General features: G+C 48.7%; 1 protein-coding gene across 3 annotated transcripts in view; it reads left to right on the top strand.

Annotated features, from left to right (window-relative positions):
• LOC142587339 (isoaspartyl peptidase/L-asparaginase) overlaps positions 1–18,047 on the top strand; it is a 712,895-nt gene that overhangs the window by 618,490 nt on the left and 76,358 nt on the right. For all 3 annotated transcript variants that reach the window (XM_075698262.1, XM_075698261.1, XM_075698263.1), the window contains exon 5: positions 1,763–1,992. In XM_075698262.1, the coding sequence (XP_075554377.1) occupies positions 1,763–1,992 (230 nt within the window). The remainder of the gene's footprint in view (positions 1–1,762; positions 1,993–18,047) is intronic.

Genomic DNA, 18,047 nt, shown 5'->3' on the forward strand with positions numbered 1-18,047 from the left:
TTACATCAAATATTTTCTGAGAGAACGGACAGCCACTGTGAGGATGGGCAACCTACGCTCTGAGCAATTTGACATACCGTGAAAGGGAACGCCACAAGGCTCCGTCATTTCGCCGATGCTATTCAATATGGTGATGAGCTAGCTATCCAAGCAACTGAAGCAAATAAAAGGAATTCGTCATGCAATATACGCTGACGACCTCACCATCTGTACTACGGGAGGATGGACAGGTAAACAGCAAGAAGCTCTGCAAGAAGCGGTTGACACAACGGAAAAGTACCTGGAAGCATGTGGCCTGACGTGCGCACCTGAAAAGTCGGAGCCCTAGGTGCTAAGAAAGCGCACAAGAGGCCGACAACCGCAGCACATACTAGACCCGGTAGTAAAGGTGGGAAGCATTATGATTCCGCAGGTTACGACACTTCGCATCCTCTGACTCCTGATTCAAAGAACAGTGCAATAATTAACCCACCTTATCAAAATAGTGATGAGCAAAAGTCACGGACTCAAGGAAGAAGACTGCACGAGAATGATACCAAGCGCTGCTCACGAGCATCGTCAGGTACGGGACACCATACGTTGACATGAAGAGCAGTCAACGAGACAAAGTAAACGCCCTCATCAGAAAATCCTACAAAATTGACTTGGGCCTGTCCCCCTCCACGTCTACAGCGAAACTACTCAAAATGGGAGTCCACAACACGTAGGAAAAGCTCGTGGAAGCGCACAACCTCAACAAACTGTAGAGCCTAAGCTAACAAAGACGGGAAGAGCCCTGCTCCAAGATCTGTGCTACCAAGTCAAGGATGAAAGGCACCTACCACAGCGTATCCCACATGAGATCAAAGACAAGCTACACATAAGCACCAATGCCAGAAAGATGCATCCCGAGTACGATAAGGAAAGGAGACAGGGGAGAATACAGGCGCTCAAGCACATACTCGAACGCACCAACAGCAAAGAAGAAAATGTGAGATACACAGACGCAGCTGCGTACAGAACAAACGACCGATTTGCAATCAGTGGGGTCGACGAGAAGGGTGAACAACTTACAGCCACATCCATACGTGCCAAGGATGCGAGTACAGCGGAAGAACTGGGCATAGCGCAGGCCATCGCAACGTTCAAGAAGACCCTGGTTACCATGGTGACGGACTCGCAAGAAGCATGCAGAAGGTATATGAACGGAAGGATCGGAAAGGCAGGACTTCAGGTCTTGACCAACACCGAGATATAAGCACCACAAATCCTCTGGACGCCGGAACACGAGTCTCTCGCGGGGAATCAAATCGAGATCATGCACGCCGAGCCGTCTCCGACACGCAGAGAACAGGGACCAACGACTGTGATGAAGATGATGATTGGATATTCAAGAAGTACTCGGATATCTTGGTGCACTACAGGAAGTAGAGGCGTAGCTACCCGCCGGCGCATAAGACGACAAGTTTCTGAAAAAAAAATAAAACAAATAACAGTTTAAAGTACACTCCTTATTGCATATGGTCCACATGGCACTGCTCATGGAACGCTTTTTATGGAAATGGTAACGACGTGTTGAAAAGGTCTGAGCTAAATCGATCGATTTCTTGTGGTCTGGTAAGGAAAGAATGAGCGTTGTGCTAGTGTATAGGGATTTTTTCTGTCTGTTTTATTAAGATAACTAAATGGGGGATTCAATTTACCTAAAGTACCTTATTACAGGTCATTCCTCCTCGTTGCACACTTGGGTCTTGCATATAGTGAGGGCATGACCTCCACGCAGAGAGCACGACACAGTTGGTGCTGTGGCAGTGGACGTAGCCGGCCGCATGGCGTGCGCCACATCAACAGGGGGCCTTACGGGTCAACTTTGCGGCCGGGTGGGTGACAGCCCACTGGTGGGCGCTGGTGGATTCGCCGACGACTCTGTGTGTGCCATCTCCACGACTGGCCATGGCGAGGCAATTGCTAGGTCGTGCCTGGCATATGACATGGCTACCCGTCTGCAAGCCGGTGAGTTTGCGGCTGCAAGCTTTTGTGAACTGCCTTGCTTTCAATAGTATGCATGAAGGCCATTGGGTGGTTATAAATGTGTGCCAAGAGGAATTTAGACTTGTGGTGACCCAGCTGATTGTCCACTGTTACTCGGAACAGATGACACCTGAAAAGTTGCAGAGGGAGTGTCTGATCATGTCTCATTTCCACTGGGCAACAGTTCTGCGAATGACATGGAGTGCTAATCAAAGTACTGTTGTAAAGGAGTCTATACACAACATAATGCGCATGGCACAGGAAGATGGACACTTGAAGCGATGAGCAGTAGTTGAGCCATGAATGCTTCCTGATGAGGACAAGCGCCCTTGTCCAAACATCGTCTTCAGCAACACTCCTTGTTCAACTACTAACAAGGCTGGAAGTTGGGCAAGTTGGTTTAATTTCAGAAGAAATGAAATGGCGTGCGCCCCCTTGTCTCCTTTTCGTCCATCTATGTTCCAATTGCACTGCTTTTACGACTACAAAAACCAAACCTGGGTCATCCAGCAGGTCTCGGTGGCTCTTGAAAGATAAAGGCCGAGCGAAACCGACAGAACGTTGCCCCTCAGGGCGACCGACCGCGGGTCACGCGCCACGCGCTGGAGTTGAGTAGAGACCACCCGCTGAGAAGACGTCAGGGCCCGCGTCGTGGCGCCATTTAGTCATGATGTCGTTCTGCAGGTGACTAAATAAAGTTGTTTCTCTCTCTCTCTCTCTGACAATGAACGTATTAATGTATTTTCATGTGATTAGGATAACAGACACTCGGCACGTTTCTGATATGGACGTACTGCACTTACCTCGTTTTAACACGTTCTTTTTAGAACAGAAAGCGCTGTCGAGGGGGAGGCATAGCGCAACTTGTATCCACTAAACTCTCATGTGCAGTCATTATTGACTTTTCGAGCATCACTAATGATTATGAAGCCCTAGCCCTGCAATGCGGGAAAGATAATTTTGCAGTTGTCTGCCGTGTTCCAGATGGAAATGTTGAGAGGTTTCTGGGTTTCATAGAAAACCCACTCGACTTCTCCTCCTGCAATAAGCTGGACATGGTAATAGGCGGTAGCCGCAATATCAATATCCTACAACCCATATCTCATTCCCGTGAATTACAATGATTACTTACCGTGTTTGACTGCATAAATTTAATACAGAACCTACGCGCATTAGTTGCGCTTCTGAAGCGCTCCTTGACTTCTTTATGTCCAATGCATAGGTAGCAACATTGCATCAGGCGTTATTGCCGTGGACGTGAGTGATCACTTGGCCATATATATGTTTTGCAAAGAAAATGAATTATGAAGAAGCTGCAGAGATCACCCCGCTGCATTTATCATTCAAGGTAATAATACAAGAACACTGGATACGTTTCGTCATAAAATAGAAAACATAGATTGGACACCAATATATCAGTGCAGAAATGCTGACGAAGCGTGTGTAACTTTTATGGAAACATTTCTCAGGCCGACCTCTCTGCCTTTCTGTAATTTCTCTCTCTCTCTCTCTCTCTTAGAGACGCGTCGTTTGCATGTCATCTATTACAAGGTATGACCAGTCGTTTAGACCTAGAATGATAAGTAAGCCAAACAAAGTCAGGAAGCCATGGCGTACGCTTGAGTATATGGACTTCATACAAATAGAGAACTCGGTCCACTGAGTTTTCCTCCTTTAAAAAATTACGAATTTTGTAACATGCTTCTTGTGTAGCACGAGAAATACGCATTACCAAAACTTGTTTTTACAATGCTGGTCAAATGGATGTTCTATGGCGCGAACTTAACAAGATTTCGAATCGTAGACATGGGCTAAATGAACTACAGCTTACGATGAATGATAAGGTCAAGGGCCGGGCACTAGCAGTGCGATTTAATATCTACTTTACTAATTTGATGTCAAACGTCCACAACAATGCAGCTATGAGCTTCCTAAATGAACTGAACGTTCACTCAGCATTTTTCTCCGCCTACAGACGAGGATACTTATTCCATATTCTCGAGCCCAAATAACAGTGTAGCTCGAGATATTGTCGGACTTCAAATACGGCCAATAATGCTTGCACTTTATCTTATTGTACATGTGCTTAACGTCATAAATAACATGTCTCCTCCTGCGGGCATTTTTCCGAAAAAAATGCAACACGCGAAAGTAAAGGTTTTGTTTAAGAACGGAGAGAAAAGTAATTTTTCATATTGTTACGCGGATGTTGGGAATATAAGACTGTATTTACAACATATATACAAGCAGAGGCAATGGGGTCAAAATGGCTGACTAGCAACAACACACAGCAGCCAGCGTCTCGCGATCTTCTTCCTCTCTCTCTTCTTTAATCCTTCCGTAACAGAACCCCCGGGTGCTGAAGCGCCGTCTCGGCGCGTGGTAGGCGAAGAACAGCGAGCGAAGTATGGCTTCAGCCGCGAAACGCGCACGACGTCAACAGGTGGCGCACTTGAGGTTGGACGAAACTGTAACGGCGTGATCTCGTAAGTGACATCGTTAACCTGACGTAGGACTTCATAAGGCCCTGTGTAGCGAGAGAGAAGCTTCTGGGAGAAGGCAACCCTACAACATGGTGACCAAAGTAGCACCCAAGCACCTGGAGCGAACTGAAAATCGCGATGGCACCAGTCATAATTTTTTTGCAGATGCTGCGAGGCGAATAAGCCAGATCGGGCGACTTGCCGGCCTTGTGAGCATGATCGATGACTTCACGAGCGTACTCAATGGCAACGCGGGGTACAAAAGGTAGGATGGTGTCAAAGCGTAAGTGGGGTTGCATCCATACAAAAGATAAAAGGGTGAATATCCCGTGGTGTCATGTCGAGATGACTTATACGCGAATGGGAGGTAGGCCAGCGTGGCGTCCCAGTCGCGGTGATCGTTCGAAAGGTACACCGACAGCATGTCTGTTAGTGTTCGGTTGAGACGTTCCGTAAGACCGTTCGTTTGCAGGTGGTAGGCGGTGGACAACTTGTGCTCAGTGGCACAAGAGCGGAGGAGGTCTTCCACACTCGAGACAAGAAGGAGCGGCCGCGGTCTGTGACTGTCGAGGTGCACCGTGCTGGAGAATGACGTCGTGAAGGAGAAAATCAGTGACGTCAGTTGCGCAACCAGTCGTCAACGCCTTTGTTATCGCGTAGCGTGTCGCGCAATCAGTCGGGACAGTGATCCATTTATTCCCTCTAGTTCTCATCGGAAAATGGCCAAGCAGGTCAAGTCCTACGCGGGAGAATGGTTCAGAGGGAACTTCAATTGGATGGAGTCGGTCAACGGGTAGCAGGGGAGGTTTCTTCCGGCGCTGTCACAATTCGAAAGTTGCGACATAAGGACGCGCGGGGGGGTAGAAACCCGGCTAGAAGAACTGGCGTCGTACGTGGCCGTATGTACGCAAAACTCCAAGGTGTCCCGCCGTCGGTGCATCGTGAAGTTGTTCGAGAACGACGGATCGCACAAGACGAAGGCCAAGGAGCAAATCAGGGTCGTCAGGGTTGATATTTCGGTGGTAGAGGATGCCGTCATTCAGCACGAACATGCGGCACGTGCCGTCTGTGCAGCCAGATTGCACTCCGGCGGTTATGGACTGTAAGAATGCGTCGCGTTGTTGTTCAGCGCGCATGTTGGTCATGTTAGTCAAAGCCATCACGCAGGTCACCGGATCATGCGCAACAGGATCGGGAGGATCCACGGGTTGACGCGAGACGTGGTCACCGTCCTTGTGCAGACATCCAGACTTATAGTTGACAATAAATGAAAATTCCTGGAGCCACAAAGCCCAGCGACCAAGCCGTCCTGTGGGGTCCCGATGGGAAGACAGCCAGCAGAGGGCGTGGTGGTATGTTACGACCGAAAGCCTACGGCCGTGCAAATATGGCTGGAACTAGGAGACAGCCCCAACTAAAGCCAAGCACTCCCGCTCGGTGACGGAGTAATTTCTCTCAGCAGGTGACAGCAGGCGGCTGGCGTAAGCTATCACGCACTCTGTACCATTCTGCTGTTGGGCGAGAACAGCACCGATGCCGTGGCCGTTTGCGTCAGTGTGGAGTTCGGTCGGTGCAGATGGATGAAAGTAGGCAAGTATAGGAGAGGTGGTCAGAAACTCGATGAGAGCGGCGAACGCGTGACGTTAGTAAGGGTCCCATGAGAACGGCGTCTTCTTCTGTAGAAGATCTGTTAAAGGCCGAGCAACGTCGGCGAAGTTTTTAACGAAACGGCGAAAATAAGAATACAGGCCGACGAAGCAGCGCACGTCAGAAGCAGAACGTGGCACACGGAAACTGCGTACGCCACGAACTTTTTCCGGACCTGGTTGGACGCCAGATGCGTCAATGAGGTGTCCCAACACGGTAATCTGACGGCGCCCGAATTGACACTTCGAGGAGGTTGGAGGCCGGCTTTTCGGAAGACCGCAAGAATGGCAGCGCGTCTGGTAAGGTGGCAGCCGAATATGGGCAAAAAACAATAACGTCGTCAAGGTAACAGGTCCATTTGTAGCCTCGCAGAAGAGGGTCCATCATACGTTCAAGTGCCGCAGAAGCATTGCATAGGCCAAAGGGCATGACTTTGAACTGGTATAAGCCATCCGGCGTGATGAAGGCCGCCTTCTCGGGGTCCATTTCATCAACTGAACTCTGCCGGTAGCCGGACCCAAGATCGATGGACGAGAAGTATTTAGCCCCGTGCAAGCAGTCCAAGGCGTCATCGATGCGTGGTAGTGGGTAGACGTCTTTTCGGGTGATCTTGTTTAAATGGCAATAATCGACGCAAAGACGCCAGGTACCATCTTTTTTTTCTTCACATGGACGACAGGCGAAGCCCAAGGGCTGGCTGATGGCTAGATGACTCCTTTGCGGAGCATTTTGTCCACTTCTGATTGGATGACTTGACGTTCAGCATGCGATATACGATAGGGACGCCGACGAATAGGATTCCTGTCTCCAGTGTTGATACAATTGTGAACAACAGATGTTTGCCCTAAAGGCTTCTTACCGAAATCAAAGATGTCAAGGTACGATTCGAGGAGGAGGCGTATATCTGTGGTCTGTGCAGAGGTGAGGTCAGGTGCAATCTTCTTCGCAAAGTCATCCGTTAGGGACCCAGAGCTGTGAGCTGCAATTGGGGGTAAGAAACACTCTCGGCATTCAGACTTTCAATGTCAAATTCGGGAGTATTAGAAGCGCTGGCCAAGAACAAGCCGGCTGGAAGCACTTGAGGGCACAGGCTGAAATTCAGAAGCGGTAGAACGACGTTATTATTAGTAATCGTCACCAGCGTATGCGAAAGGGCAACGTTCCCGTCCAAAAGCACGTCGATGATGGGGCGAAGGATATATTAACTGTCGGGAATCTGTGGCTGTGCGGTCAAAGCGACGTGACTGCCTCAGGTGACAGACGCACATCTTGAAGCGAACACAAGAGCGGTGGAGCGGTGCTCGGAGCATCGGCGACTTGAGGCAGTTCCAACTGAAGAACGCCGGTTGGCAGTGGATGACAGCGGAATGATGGGATAAAATGTTCAATCCAAGGATAATGTCATGAGGGCAGTTGTCGATCACATGAATGAGAACAGATGTAGGGCGGCTGGCTATACATATGCTCGCAGTAGACATTCTAAGTACAACCAGCACGCCGCCGTCGGCCACACGAAGCACTCGAGCAGCTGCTGGGGTGAGGACCTTCTTTAACCGTCTATCTAGGCTAGCACTCATCACAGAGAAGCGGGCTCCAGTGTCGACGACTGGTTGGAGCGGTTACGGCTTCTATTTTACCGTCAATTACACTTCTCTTTGTGGGCGCAGACGGAGGATTTCCTGCAGTATTAGGCAATGCCGCACCATCTCCGAGGGCTGCATTTGTTAGTTTTCCGAAAGGGTGCGTCCAAAAGCCACAGGGGACGAAAGGCGACGTGGCTGCGGCGAAGGGGAAAATGGGCGACGTGTTTGCGGTGAGCGAGACTGGTGTCCACGCGGCGATGGTGAGCGACTGTACCACGTGTTTCCAGAAGAGTTGTCGGCGCTGTTAGACTCGGCGGCGGGTGAAACATTGCGGACATTTCCATCAAAACATCTCCACTTGGTCGGCGTGCGAGGTGGTGTGGGCCACGAGTTGCGACAGTATCTGGCGACATGACGAATGTGTCGACAGCTGAAACATATCGACTGGTCGTCCGCGGTTCTCCACTAAGTCGGTATAGCGATAACGCGGTGAGAAGCGTCGGGGTGGAACGGAAATGGTAGAAGGACGTTCGTCGGCTCTGAAGTTGGTGACAGCACAGACAGAATGTAGGCCAAAGTTTTCAAGTTCCTGTCGAACGATGGCTTGTACGAGGGGACCTGAAAAAGGGGTAGCATCAGGGCTACGCGAACAGAAAGCTGCGGGCGCCATCGCGTCCAGTTCACGTCGAACGATTCGCACCGCGTCCTTTGATGGCGACGCATGCTGCTCTGCGGGCTGATCTTCACAGGTCAACGTTGCGGCAGTATTGGGAAGTCTGGTGAATGGGTGGAGGACGCGTCGGCTTTTGGCCTGCTCAAATTGTCGGCACTCTTTGATAATAGCATCAACTGTACAGCAGCTTTTACACATGAGCAGATTAAAGGCGTCGTCAGCAATTCCCTTGAGCGCATGCTCTACCTTCTCAGCTTCTGTCATGTCGTGATCGGCTTTACGACAAAGTGCCAGCACGTCCTGGATATACGAAAGAGAGGACTCTGTGGGGAATTGGGCACGAGAGGCCAGTTCCTGCTTTGCGGCAATTCTACGGCCGGCTGGTTTGCCAAACAACTCGTTAACTTCTCTTCGGATTGGTCCCAGCTGGTCTGCTCCGCTTCATGGTTTTCGAACCACACCTTTGCTGTGCTTCTTAGGGTCTCACCTGTTGATTCCACTCACACGTTCGTACATAGGCACCCACTCTTCAACGTCGGCGCCATCGGTCCCGCAGAAAGTTCCGGGATCCTTGGGTTGCACAACCACAACCGAAGGGGACAGCGACGTAGCGGGCGATGGTGACGTTGAAGGCGGAAACGAAGTTGAATCCGAGTGCTCACCGTCATTCATGGTTAGGACGGTGATGCGACGTCCCCTGCAGAGCTCAGTTTCGAGCTGTGGTACCCCGCATCTCCTACCAATATGTTACGGGGATGTTGGGAGTAAAACTGTATTTACAATGCATGTACAAGCAGAGTCATTGGGGTTAAAATGGCTGCCTAGTAACAACACGTAGCAGCCAGCGTCTCGCGATCTTCTTCTTCCTTTCTCTCTTCTTTCATCCTTCCGTAACAATGTTATCGACTTGTTTTTGTCCTCCCTGTTTTTTCTAAGGATGGGGAAAAAGTAATTGGCAATAGAGTGACCTCGTTATTGCGAAAAACACTGTTGTACACGACCGCAACAGTTCGGCGTCCGGCAGCGCATGTCCACAGAACTGGCTTTACTGACGCAGAAAGGAATAATATTACGACGTGGTTTTGAAGAAAAAAATTACTTCTAGGCGTCTTTGTGAACTTCTTCAAGGCTTCCGATAAAATGAGTCGTCGAACCTTGTTTGCTCAAATAATCATTGTGGTTTCGTGGTCTACCTCTTTCGCTTCTACAATAATATTTAAAGCACAGAAAATAGGAAGTAGCAATCACAAATTAGCTTTCTCTCTTAGAAGATATTGCGGCAGGGGTCCTTTGAGGAAGCACATTAGCACTGATATTCTTTAACATATATATAAATTACGCCGTAAAATTTAGTAACAATGCACAGTTCATTATTTTTTGCCGATGACTCAAAGATATTCGTCCAAGCATGAGATCGTCATGAGCTCTCTCGCTTAGCCAACAGAACGCTTCAAAAATGTCACACATGCAAATTGAATTGAAATTAATATCACCAAAACAAAATCAGTTTGATTCACAACTTTCCAAAGACAGTTAACCATTCACTTGATTTGTATCTACGGTGTGAAAAGAATGCCTCTTACGGGTGAGGTTCAAACACTACGAGCAATCTTGACCGAACATTTAAGCTAGGATGCTCAAGTACATTGTGTGTGTGCCAGTCTATCACGAGCGTGTGGTGTGCTTTCTAGACTTCGACATGTTCTGACAGACAAGATTAAATTAATACTTTATAACGATCTCTTTGTACCTCAGATTAATGACTGTTCTCTGATATGGGGAACTACTTCATTTAGGAATTTTCAGAAGATGGTGTACTCTACAGTAAAGGGCTCTGCATCATATAGCGAACGTATTACACGATGCGGAGACAAAAGAGTTATTTTTAAAGTACGGCATCCTTACTTCACAACTAGTCTATGACTTTATTATGCTAATAACATCCCAGGAGAGTCTAAAGCAAAAGCAAACAGTCTTTCTTGCATTGTCTGCCTTAACACAACAATTTAACATACTTTTCACAGTGAGAAGTAGGAGCACTTGGCTGACTCCTTCTTCAAGGATGTGTCATGGAAGAAAAGTTAAAATCACGTATAGCTACTCTTTTAGGTGACCTGGAAAATGACAATATAGAGATAAATAACTTATCCCGAGAGGAATGGAAAGCTTACTAAACCGGTGGTACTCTTAAACACATGTAAACTGTTGAATTGTATGAATTGATTATTACATCGAATTGAGATATTTTTGTTGTGCTTTATTTAGGTTTCCTTGTAGATACTCACTGTTATTACTTCTGTAGGGAGGTTTCGAAGTATTTTATGCGATCAGCTTTGCGTTTTCTGTAAGCTACTATTCTGTGGGCTACTGTTCATGGTATGTTTACAAGGGCATACTAAAACCGCGAAATGTTCTACATATGTTTGAATATTTTATGTGATGTGCTTTGTGTTTTTTCTGCTTTTCTTACGTGACATTTCAAATGTATAATTATTTTTCTTTGTTAGCCGCTGAAATGTATTTTTCTGTCTCATGTTTCTGCCGTGGGGTGCATGCACCCAGTCAATCTGCAGGTTAGCAGCTTTTTGTGCTCATCATAGCATTCTTCTCTTTCTTACAAAAGAAATGCTGAAGTAAATCACCTTGAGCTACTGCTCATCACATTATTGCGTAGAGTTTGTATTTACATATATATGAGACAAATTATAACAGTTAAGTAGAGCAGACTTCCTTCAAGACGAACTCGAAAGAATCATGAAAATTTGTTCGCCTTATCAGAAGAATAAATGGCAACATAAGTAGGTGCATACAAACATCTTACTCCAAAACGGCTAATGAATTGGACCAAACACGAGAGAAAAATGACGTAAAAAGCATTTATTTAGCTGAACTTAATATAAAACTGTTTTCAAGTTACACTTTTGCTTGGTTTTATTCAGGCCGCGATGAATGTTTGGCGCTTCTCACTTAACGACCTTAAATATCTTTCTGTGTCTTCGTGTTGCTGGAAAAAGTTCACCAGAGAGTTAAAGCAGGTATCTGCCACCTCACAAGTCATTAGCGCAGGATCCGAGCTGGCGAAAGTACGAAAAGCGCACTGAGCGTGCGGGAAAGCAACGCAACCTAGAGAAAAGGCTAGGTGAAGTTGAGAGAAGTGGGGAAGGAGACAAGAGGTAAAGCGCTGCGGAGGAGGAAGGTAGGCGGAGGCGCGCTGGGCTGACCACCTCTGGCAGTTGCTAAAGGTTTCGTTTGTGATACGGACGTACCGGGTTCGTCTCGGGATAACGGCTTCCTCGCGCACCGTACGCTGTGTGTCCGTGTGAAAGTGCGCGGCGGTGATGACGATGGCGGCCCAATCTCGCTTGCACAAAGCATGAAGAGGTGGGGAGGAGCGCGCCGTCTTCCGTCGCGCGTATGTCACAGGGGAGGGAGGGGGGTGTTGTCCTTCGGCCGCGCCTGGTCGAGCGGGCTTCATCTTGAGCGTGATCTGCTTTGGGGACGCAGTAGTTTGGCGTGCGCTGTGTTCTCGCCGCTCAGTTTACGATGAAGCGATAGAGAGCGCAAGGGTCACTTCGCTCGCTGTTGCTGCCGCGATTCCTCACGCTGGCGTTCCGACAGCGAGCGTCCACGGCAATCGAGTGTGATGTGTCCATGCTTGTCTGTACGCGCTCACACTACGCTGGTTAGTTTAAATACAAGGGGGCACTCTACTCGGGTGGCTGCTGCGTACGGCGCGGCCGCACAAGCCCTGTCTTGAACACATCTGCAATGCGGACCGTCAAGGCGCACCGAGGACCTATAGCGAATTCGTATGCGCTGTAGCACTCATACGCTTGCGCGTCACCAGCGTTCACGAAGTGAAACGTCTCTTGTTTTCCCTCCTCTACCCAACGGCGATGTGCGCCACAGGCCTCCAGTAGGGTGCCTTGATGTGCGCGCCGCCGGGCGCGTCGCATCACGGCACCTGAGCCGCCAGGATCGGTAGCCGTGGCGGTAACTCCGAATGTGCGTGTTAGCCGAAGATCACGTCTTAAGCGGATTTCTTGGTATTGAATCTTTGGAAAACCAAACAAATGCTCCCATGTTTTTTTTATATGCGAGAATTTGGCTTAACCCAATTCGACTTAACGAGAGTTCACTGTATATATACACAAACAGGCAGGGTTACGAGGCATTGTCTCAGGTATTAAAGAACAAAACACATGTTTACCCTTCTTGTTCTTCCCGCGAAAGGTAAATGAGTGGTGTTGACAAAAGTAGCAGGTAATGGATCGATCCCCGTAACCAAGCGCTGGAAGCGGAAAATAGGCGCTTAGACGAGAGCTCGCAGAGATTAAGGAAACCTTTAAGAGCATAAAACGAAAATTTATAAACCGCCACGAGGTTAGCAACACTAACCCCAGACCAATAGCCGGGCAGCCGAAGCGCAAGGTGCTCAACCTGGAACCATTTAGAGACACGGAGGAGGAAAAAGAGGGCGACATAACAGAGGTCACCGAGACCTCGTCCGCAGCCTCGGCTTCCCCTATAAAAAACGAGGGTGAATGTGTAAAGACCCTGAGTAGGATTATTGAAATGCTCTGCGCCAGAGAGTTGAGAGCAACGCCACTAGAAGGACCTAGGGCTCAGGCCAAATGTAGAAAAACAACACATACTGAACCGCCCCAAACCGGCTCAAATCGCGACGGCTGCGCCAAAGGTTTCTGAAAATTTGACGGTAAACAAGATGACGATCACAAATAACAGTACCATCCAAATTTGCCACTGGAACTGCGCTAGCTCCCAGAGGTGCTAGGCTCTGTTAGGTCAGCTCGTCAGATCGGTGGCAGACAGCCATAAATCATCTTACCGCAGGAGACGCTCGCGGAGAAGGTCACTGTCGGGGTATCCTGCCGCAGCGTACAAAAGCCACACGGGGCCGTAGTTAAAAAGAACGTCTCCTTTGTGGAGCACACCAGTCCAAAATATAGGAGCGGACTAAAGGCGCAACTGATCGAGATCGTGCCCAGTAGATCGATCAAGGTCTTTATCCTTAACGCCTACAGTTCGTCTGCGGATAGAAATGGAGACTTTAACGTACTATACGTTCTTGCTGTTAACAGCAAGAAAGGCGCAAACTCAGCAGGATGTGCAGCCGATTATAACCTCAAACTTGTTAGGGCTCCTAGGTTTCCCACCAGAAGGGTTCATTCGGTCAGTCGAGAGACAGCGCCAGACCTCGCATTCTTTCGAAATATCGAGGGCACGTGGGATAATCTCCAGGAGGACTTAGTTAGTGACCACTGCGTTCTCGAAATCGCGATGAAGGTCGAACGCAAACCTCCCGTAAAATACCGATACATCGATTGGGATCTTTTCCAGAAGATTCGAACCGCAACGGCCACCTCAGCGAATCCTTCAACGGTGGAAGTGCCAATCTTGAACAGGCCGTCAAAAACGCAGCCAAAGAAACCGCCACACACCTCGAAGTCCCCAAAATGTCCTCGTGGTTAGTGCATCTCCTGAAGGCTAAACACGCTCTCGCGGACAGGTAGAAAACGCAGAAATTAAATCGTCCACTATGAGCAAAACTAACGTCAGTAAACAAGGAAACAGATCAACGACAGTCTAGGAGTGCGTTCAATCTTGCCGTCAGAATTAGACGAACCTTTCACAATTTCGAAAACTGGACACGTACTCTTTAACTTAAATGAAAGATGAGCCCCAGGGCCGAAAGGGCTAACTAACAACACTACCATAACCTGGACGACGAAGCCATTGAAATCCTGACGGCATAGATAAACTAGGTGTGGAGCTCAGGGCAGACCCGTCGGAATGGCGCACCGCCAAGGGGGTGCTCATCCCTAAACCGGGGAAACTTCTGCGCATAACCTGCGTCCCATCTCTCTAACATCGCGCATTTGCAAAGTGGCCGAACATGCAGTACACAATCGAATCGTCGAATGCATAGAATGCCGCCAACTGTTTAGGTACATCGTACCTTGCTGGTGAAGCAACGCACTGAATGCACGACACTTGCTGCAATCGATAGTATTTTATTTCCGAGCACATATTTCATATTTATATATCTGCGCACCCTGAGGCGCCAATATAATCAATGTAAGATTAAAAGCATCTTTCACATTCATTTGCCCGCTCATACTCGGGCGTCAAAGATGGACACCTGTCTATCATGGTGTGCAATCCTATCCTATTTGTCGCGCACCTAACAAACATTTTTATTACACATTTTTTTTCCTTTAGTGTTCTTCCAAAAAGGCAACCTCACCATGGCTTGGAAGTACAGATGGCTGACTGATACAATTGATGCAGCCAACTGTACATCTGGTCATCATAACCATTAGCTAACGGCCCGACTCTCGCACAGGATTGTCCCTTCAAATATTCTTTTACCACCTATCAGGATATTACGTCCTTCATTATATATCGGGTGGATGTTCCTCGGTGCTGGCTCAACCTTTATACATAATCATCATCATCATCAGCCTGGTTACGCCCACTGCAGGGCAAAGACCTCTCCCATACTTCTCCAACAACCCCGGTCATGTACTAATTGTGGCCATGTCGTCCCTGCAAACTTCTTAATCTCATCCGCCCACCTAACTTTCTGCCGCCCCCTGCTACGCTTCCCTTCCCTTGGGATCCACTCCGTAACCCTTAATGACCATCGATTATCTTCCCTCCTCAATACATGTCCTGCCCATGCCCCCCCCCCCATTTCTCTCTCTTGATTTCAACTAAGATGTCAATAACTAGCGTTTGTTCCCTCACCCAATCTGCTCTTTTCTTATCCCTTACGTTACACCCATCATTCTTCTTTCCATAGCTCGTTGCGTCGTCCTCAATTTAAGTAGAACCCTTTTCGTAAGCCTCCAGGTTTCTGCCCCGTAGGTAAAAACCTGGATGCTTACGAAAAGGGTTCTACTTAAATCAATAAGTCCTTTATACCTTCCCGGGTTAATTTAGACAGGGGGTGTTTGTCGAGTGGTGCCTGTTTCGGGAGTATACCAGCCTCATCAAGAATCCTAATGCCCGTATTAGTTGACGAAAGCTTGCAGATCTGTTCTATAAAATGTGCTGCGATTAATTCGTCTGTGTTATTGTGAATTCAGAGGTCGAGTAGTTTAACCGTGCTAGCGTACTGTGGAATACCGAGTATTCTTTTGACGCCGAAGGGGATGAGCGTGTCCAGTTCTTTTCGATTTTGCTCCATTGGAGATATGGTGCCATGTAAGTAATATAATAATGTTTATTTGCCATGATACATATTAGATGGGAGGTCAGAGGGAAAAAGCTGCTCGCAGGCAGCTTGACGAGCCGACAACCCCTGGTCTGTTTATTTTGGCAAGCACAGCAACATATCAAAAGTACGCAAACAAAACAACAGCATGTGCTGCTGCTACTACTGAGTTAAATATAGATACGGCGTAATGATCGAACAGAAACGGATTCTAAAGACAATACAAACCATGTAATAACATGATGTCACTGCGAGAGGCAGTCTCCAGCATCAAGCACTATATTACAATATGACTGTTGAAAAAAGCATGGAAGACGCTGAGTAGATTGTCCTCCTTGAGGCCTCCCCTTTTTCTTGTGATTATAGTGGGCTTCTTCGATTTTCCACTTCTGGCTACCCGCGGGCTGCCAGAGCCAGCCAGAGCGTCTTCGTTTTTCTCGGGTTGCTCCGCCCACCGCGCTACGCACTTCCGCCGGGCGTTCGTTTTGCTCGCGCTGGGCGGTTCTGGCTACCCGCGGGCTGCCAGAACCTGCCAGGACGATTTTGGTCTGGCTGCTCTCTGGAAGTTCTCTGGCTAGCAGACGACTAAAACAGGCGATGGGCGCTCGCCGCCATCTTTGCTGGGACTTCACGGATTGCAACGCGGGCGCTTGAGGACTTACATTTACCTCGCTCAGCCAACTGTATACGGTCATCTTCGAATTTCCTTACTTCTAGCGTTATCTCTTTAGGTGCTAACGCTCCGTTCCGCATCGCGAATCGGTGTGATACGAGCCGTGGTGAACCGTTTGAAGCTTTTGTGTGTGTGTATATGTGTGTGGGGGGTTGTCCCCTGATTGCTTCTTCGCGGAGGTAAACAGAGCGCCGCGGTCTCATGCGTGCATGTTAACTGCATCGTGTTCCACGCAAGTTGTTGGCGCTCATTCACACATTGCGGTACATTTTGGGTTCGTCTTTCACTGGTGGTGTTCCTTTTCACATATCTCGCGTATGTATGCGGAGGTATCTCCTTTTTCTGCAGTTAGCGAAGGCTTTGCAGCTAGCCCGTGTTCGCTCCGTCTCTCCGTCGTATGCTTGGGTGGCAGCTCGAAACCGATATGTGTTCGAATTGCAGGCCGTTTATATAAGAATACACTGATTGCACTCGGTACATTAGACACGTACACGTACATTGGCTTATTGCTCTCGTGATTGCGACCAATGTTATTTTTTGTGTGAAACGTTTCGCTGGTCACAGGCGACGTGCATTTTCGCGCGCCAGCCGCGTCCTCAGCTCCATAAATGAGAAGCACCATCAGCGACAACAAACTTTCTGAAATCGAAGCCCAAGCAGGTCGGCGCGAAATTTTATGCGTGTGAGACGTACCCGATAACCTGCTTTCTCATGTCTTGTGATGACACAACGCCAACTCATCAATGTCGCCGGTGGTCGACGTGATCGCTGCGAGCAGGGATCCTCCAGCTATCGCTTTCGAGTATACGATCACGATTTCGCGTCTTGTCATCCGCCTCGTCGGAGGCCATCTGTTGCGCTGCGCAAGGCGAGGTTGGCCGAGTACGCATCCTGCGCCGAGTCGCGCGAAATCGCGCGAAAGTGATCGTATTCCTGAATGCAACAATATATCTTCAAGCTGGCAACGCATAAATGGGCCGACTACGCCGAGCGCGCGTCGGCCTCGACGGGCGCTGCCATGCTGGTAGCATGTTTACATTTGGCCAGCTGTACCGGCGTTCGATTTTGCAAACTTCGGGCAGGTTCGGGTTGTCTTGGGATCCCAGCCCACGTGACTTCCTGTCAGAACCGGAACTAGCTGGCTGCCGTCTGGCTCCCAGCGGGCTGCCAGAACTCTGAAAATCGAAGAGGCCCAGTGATGAGTCTCAGTATACTTTTAGGCTGCGTGCTTAGCTTGTTCAGAGCTTCCGCATTACAGCGTTTGGCGTTGATTAAATGTCCTAAAATTTTGATGGAGTTCCCCCTGAGAATAGGGTGCCCTTCTCGTGTTGTAATTTCGACTGGTAGCTTTTACAGAGGCTCAAGGTTCCTAACGCCCTGTCTGGACTGTCTGTAGAGCAGGAGTTCGGATTTGGTCGGTGAAAGCTTGAGACCCGTGCATGTAAGAAATTATTGTGTGCTATCTATGGCCGCCTGGAGATGTTGCTCTTGATCTGCCAAAGATCCCCCGGGGACCAGATTGTGATATCGTCTGCATAGATTGCCTGGCCTATTCTTGGGAGTTCGACCAGCCTTTCGGAGAGTTTTGCGTGGAGATATTGAATAGTGGCTGGGATAGGAGCGAGCCCTGAGGGGTTCCGCAGTCGCCCACTTCGTAAGAACCGCCCGGGATCATGCCCAGTCGAATAAACGCTTTCCTTTCTAATATGAACGGGAGAGTGAAATTAAAGAATTTCCG

The sequence above is a fragment of the Dermacentor variabilis genome, chromosome 7, assembly GCF_050947875.1.
Source record: "Dermacentor variabilis isolate Ectoservices chromosome 7, ASM5094787v1, whole genome shotgun sequence".
Taxonomy (NCBI): Eukaryota; Metazoa; Arthropoda; class Arachnida; order Ixodida; family Ixodidae; genus Dermacentor; species Dermacentor variabilis.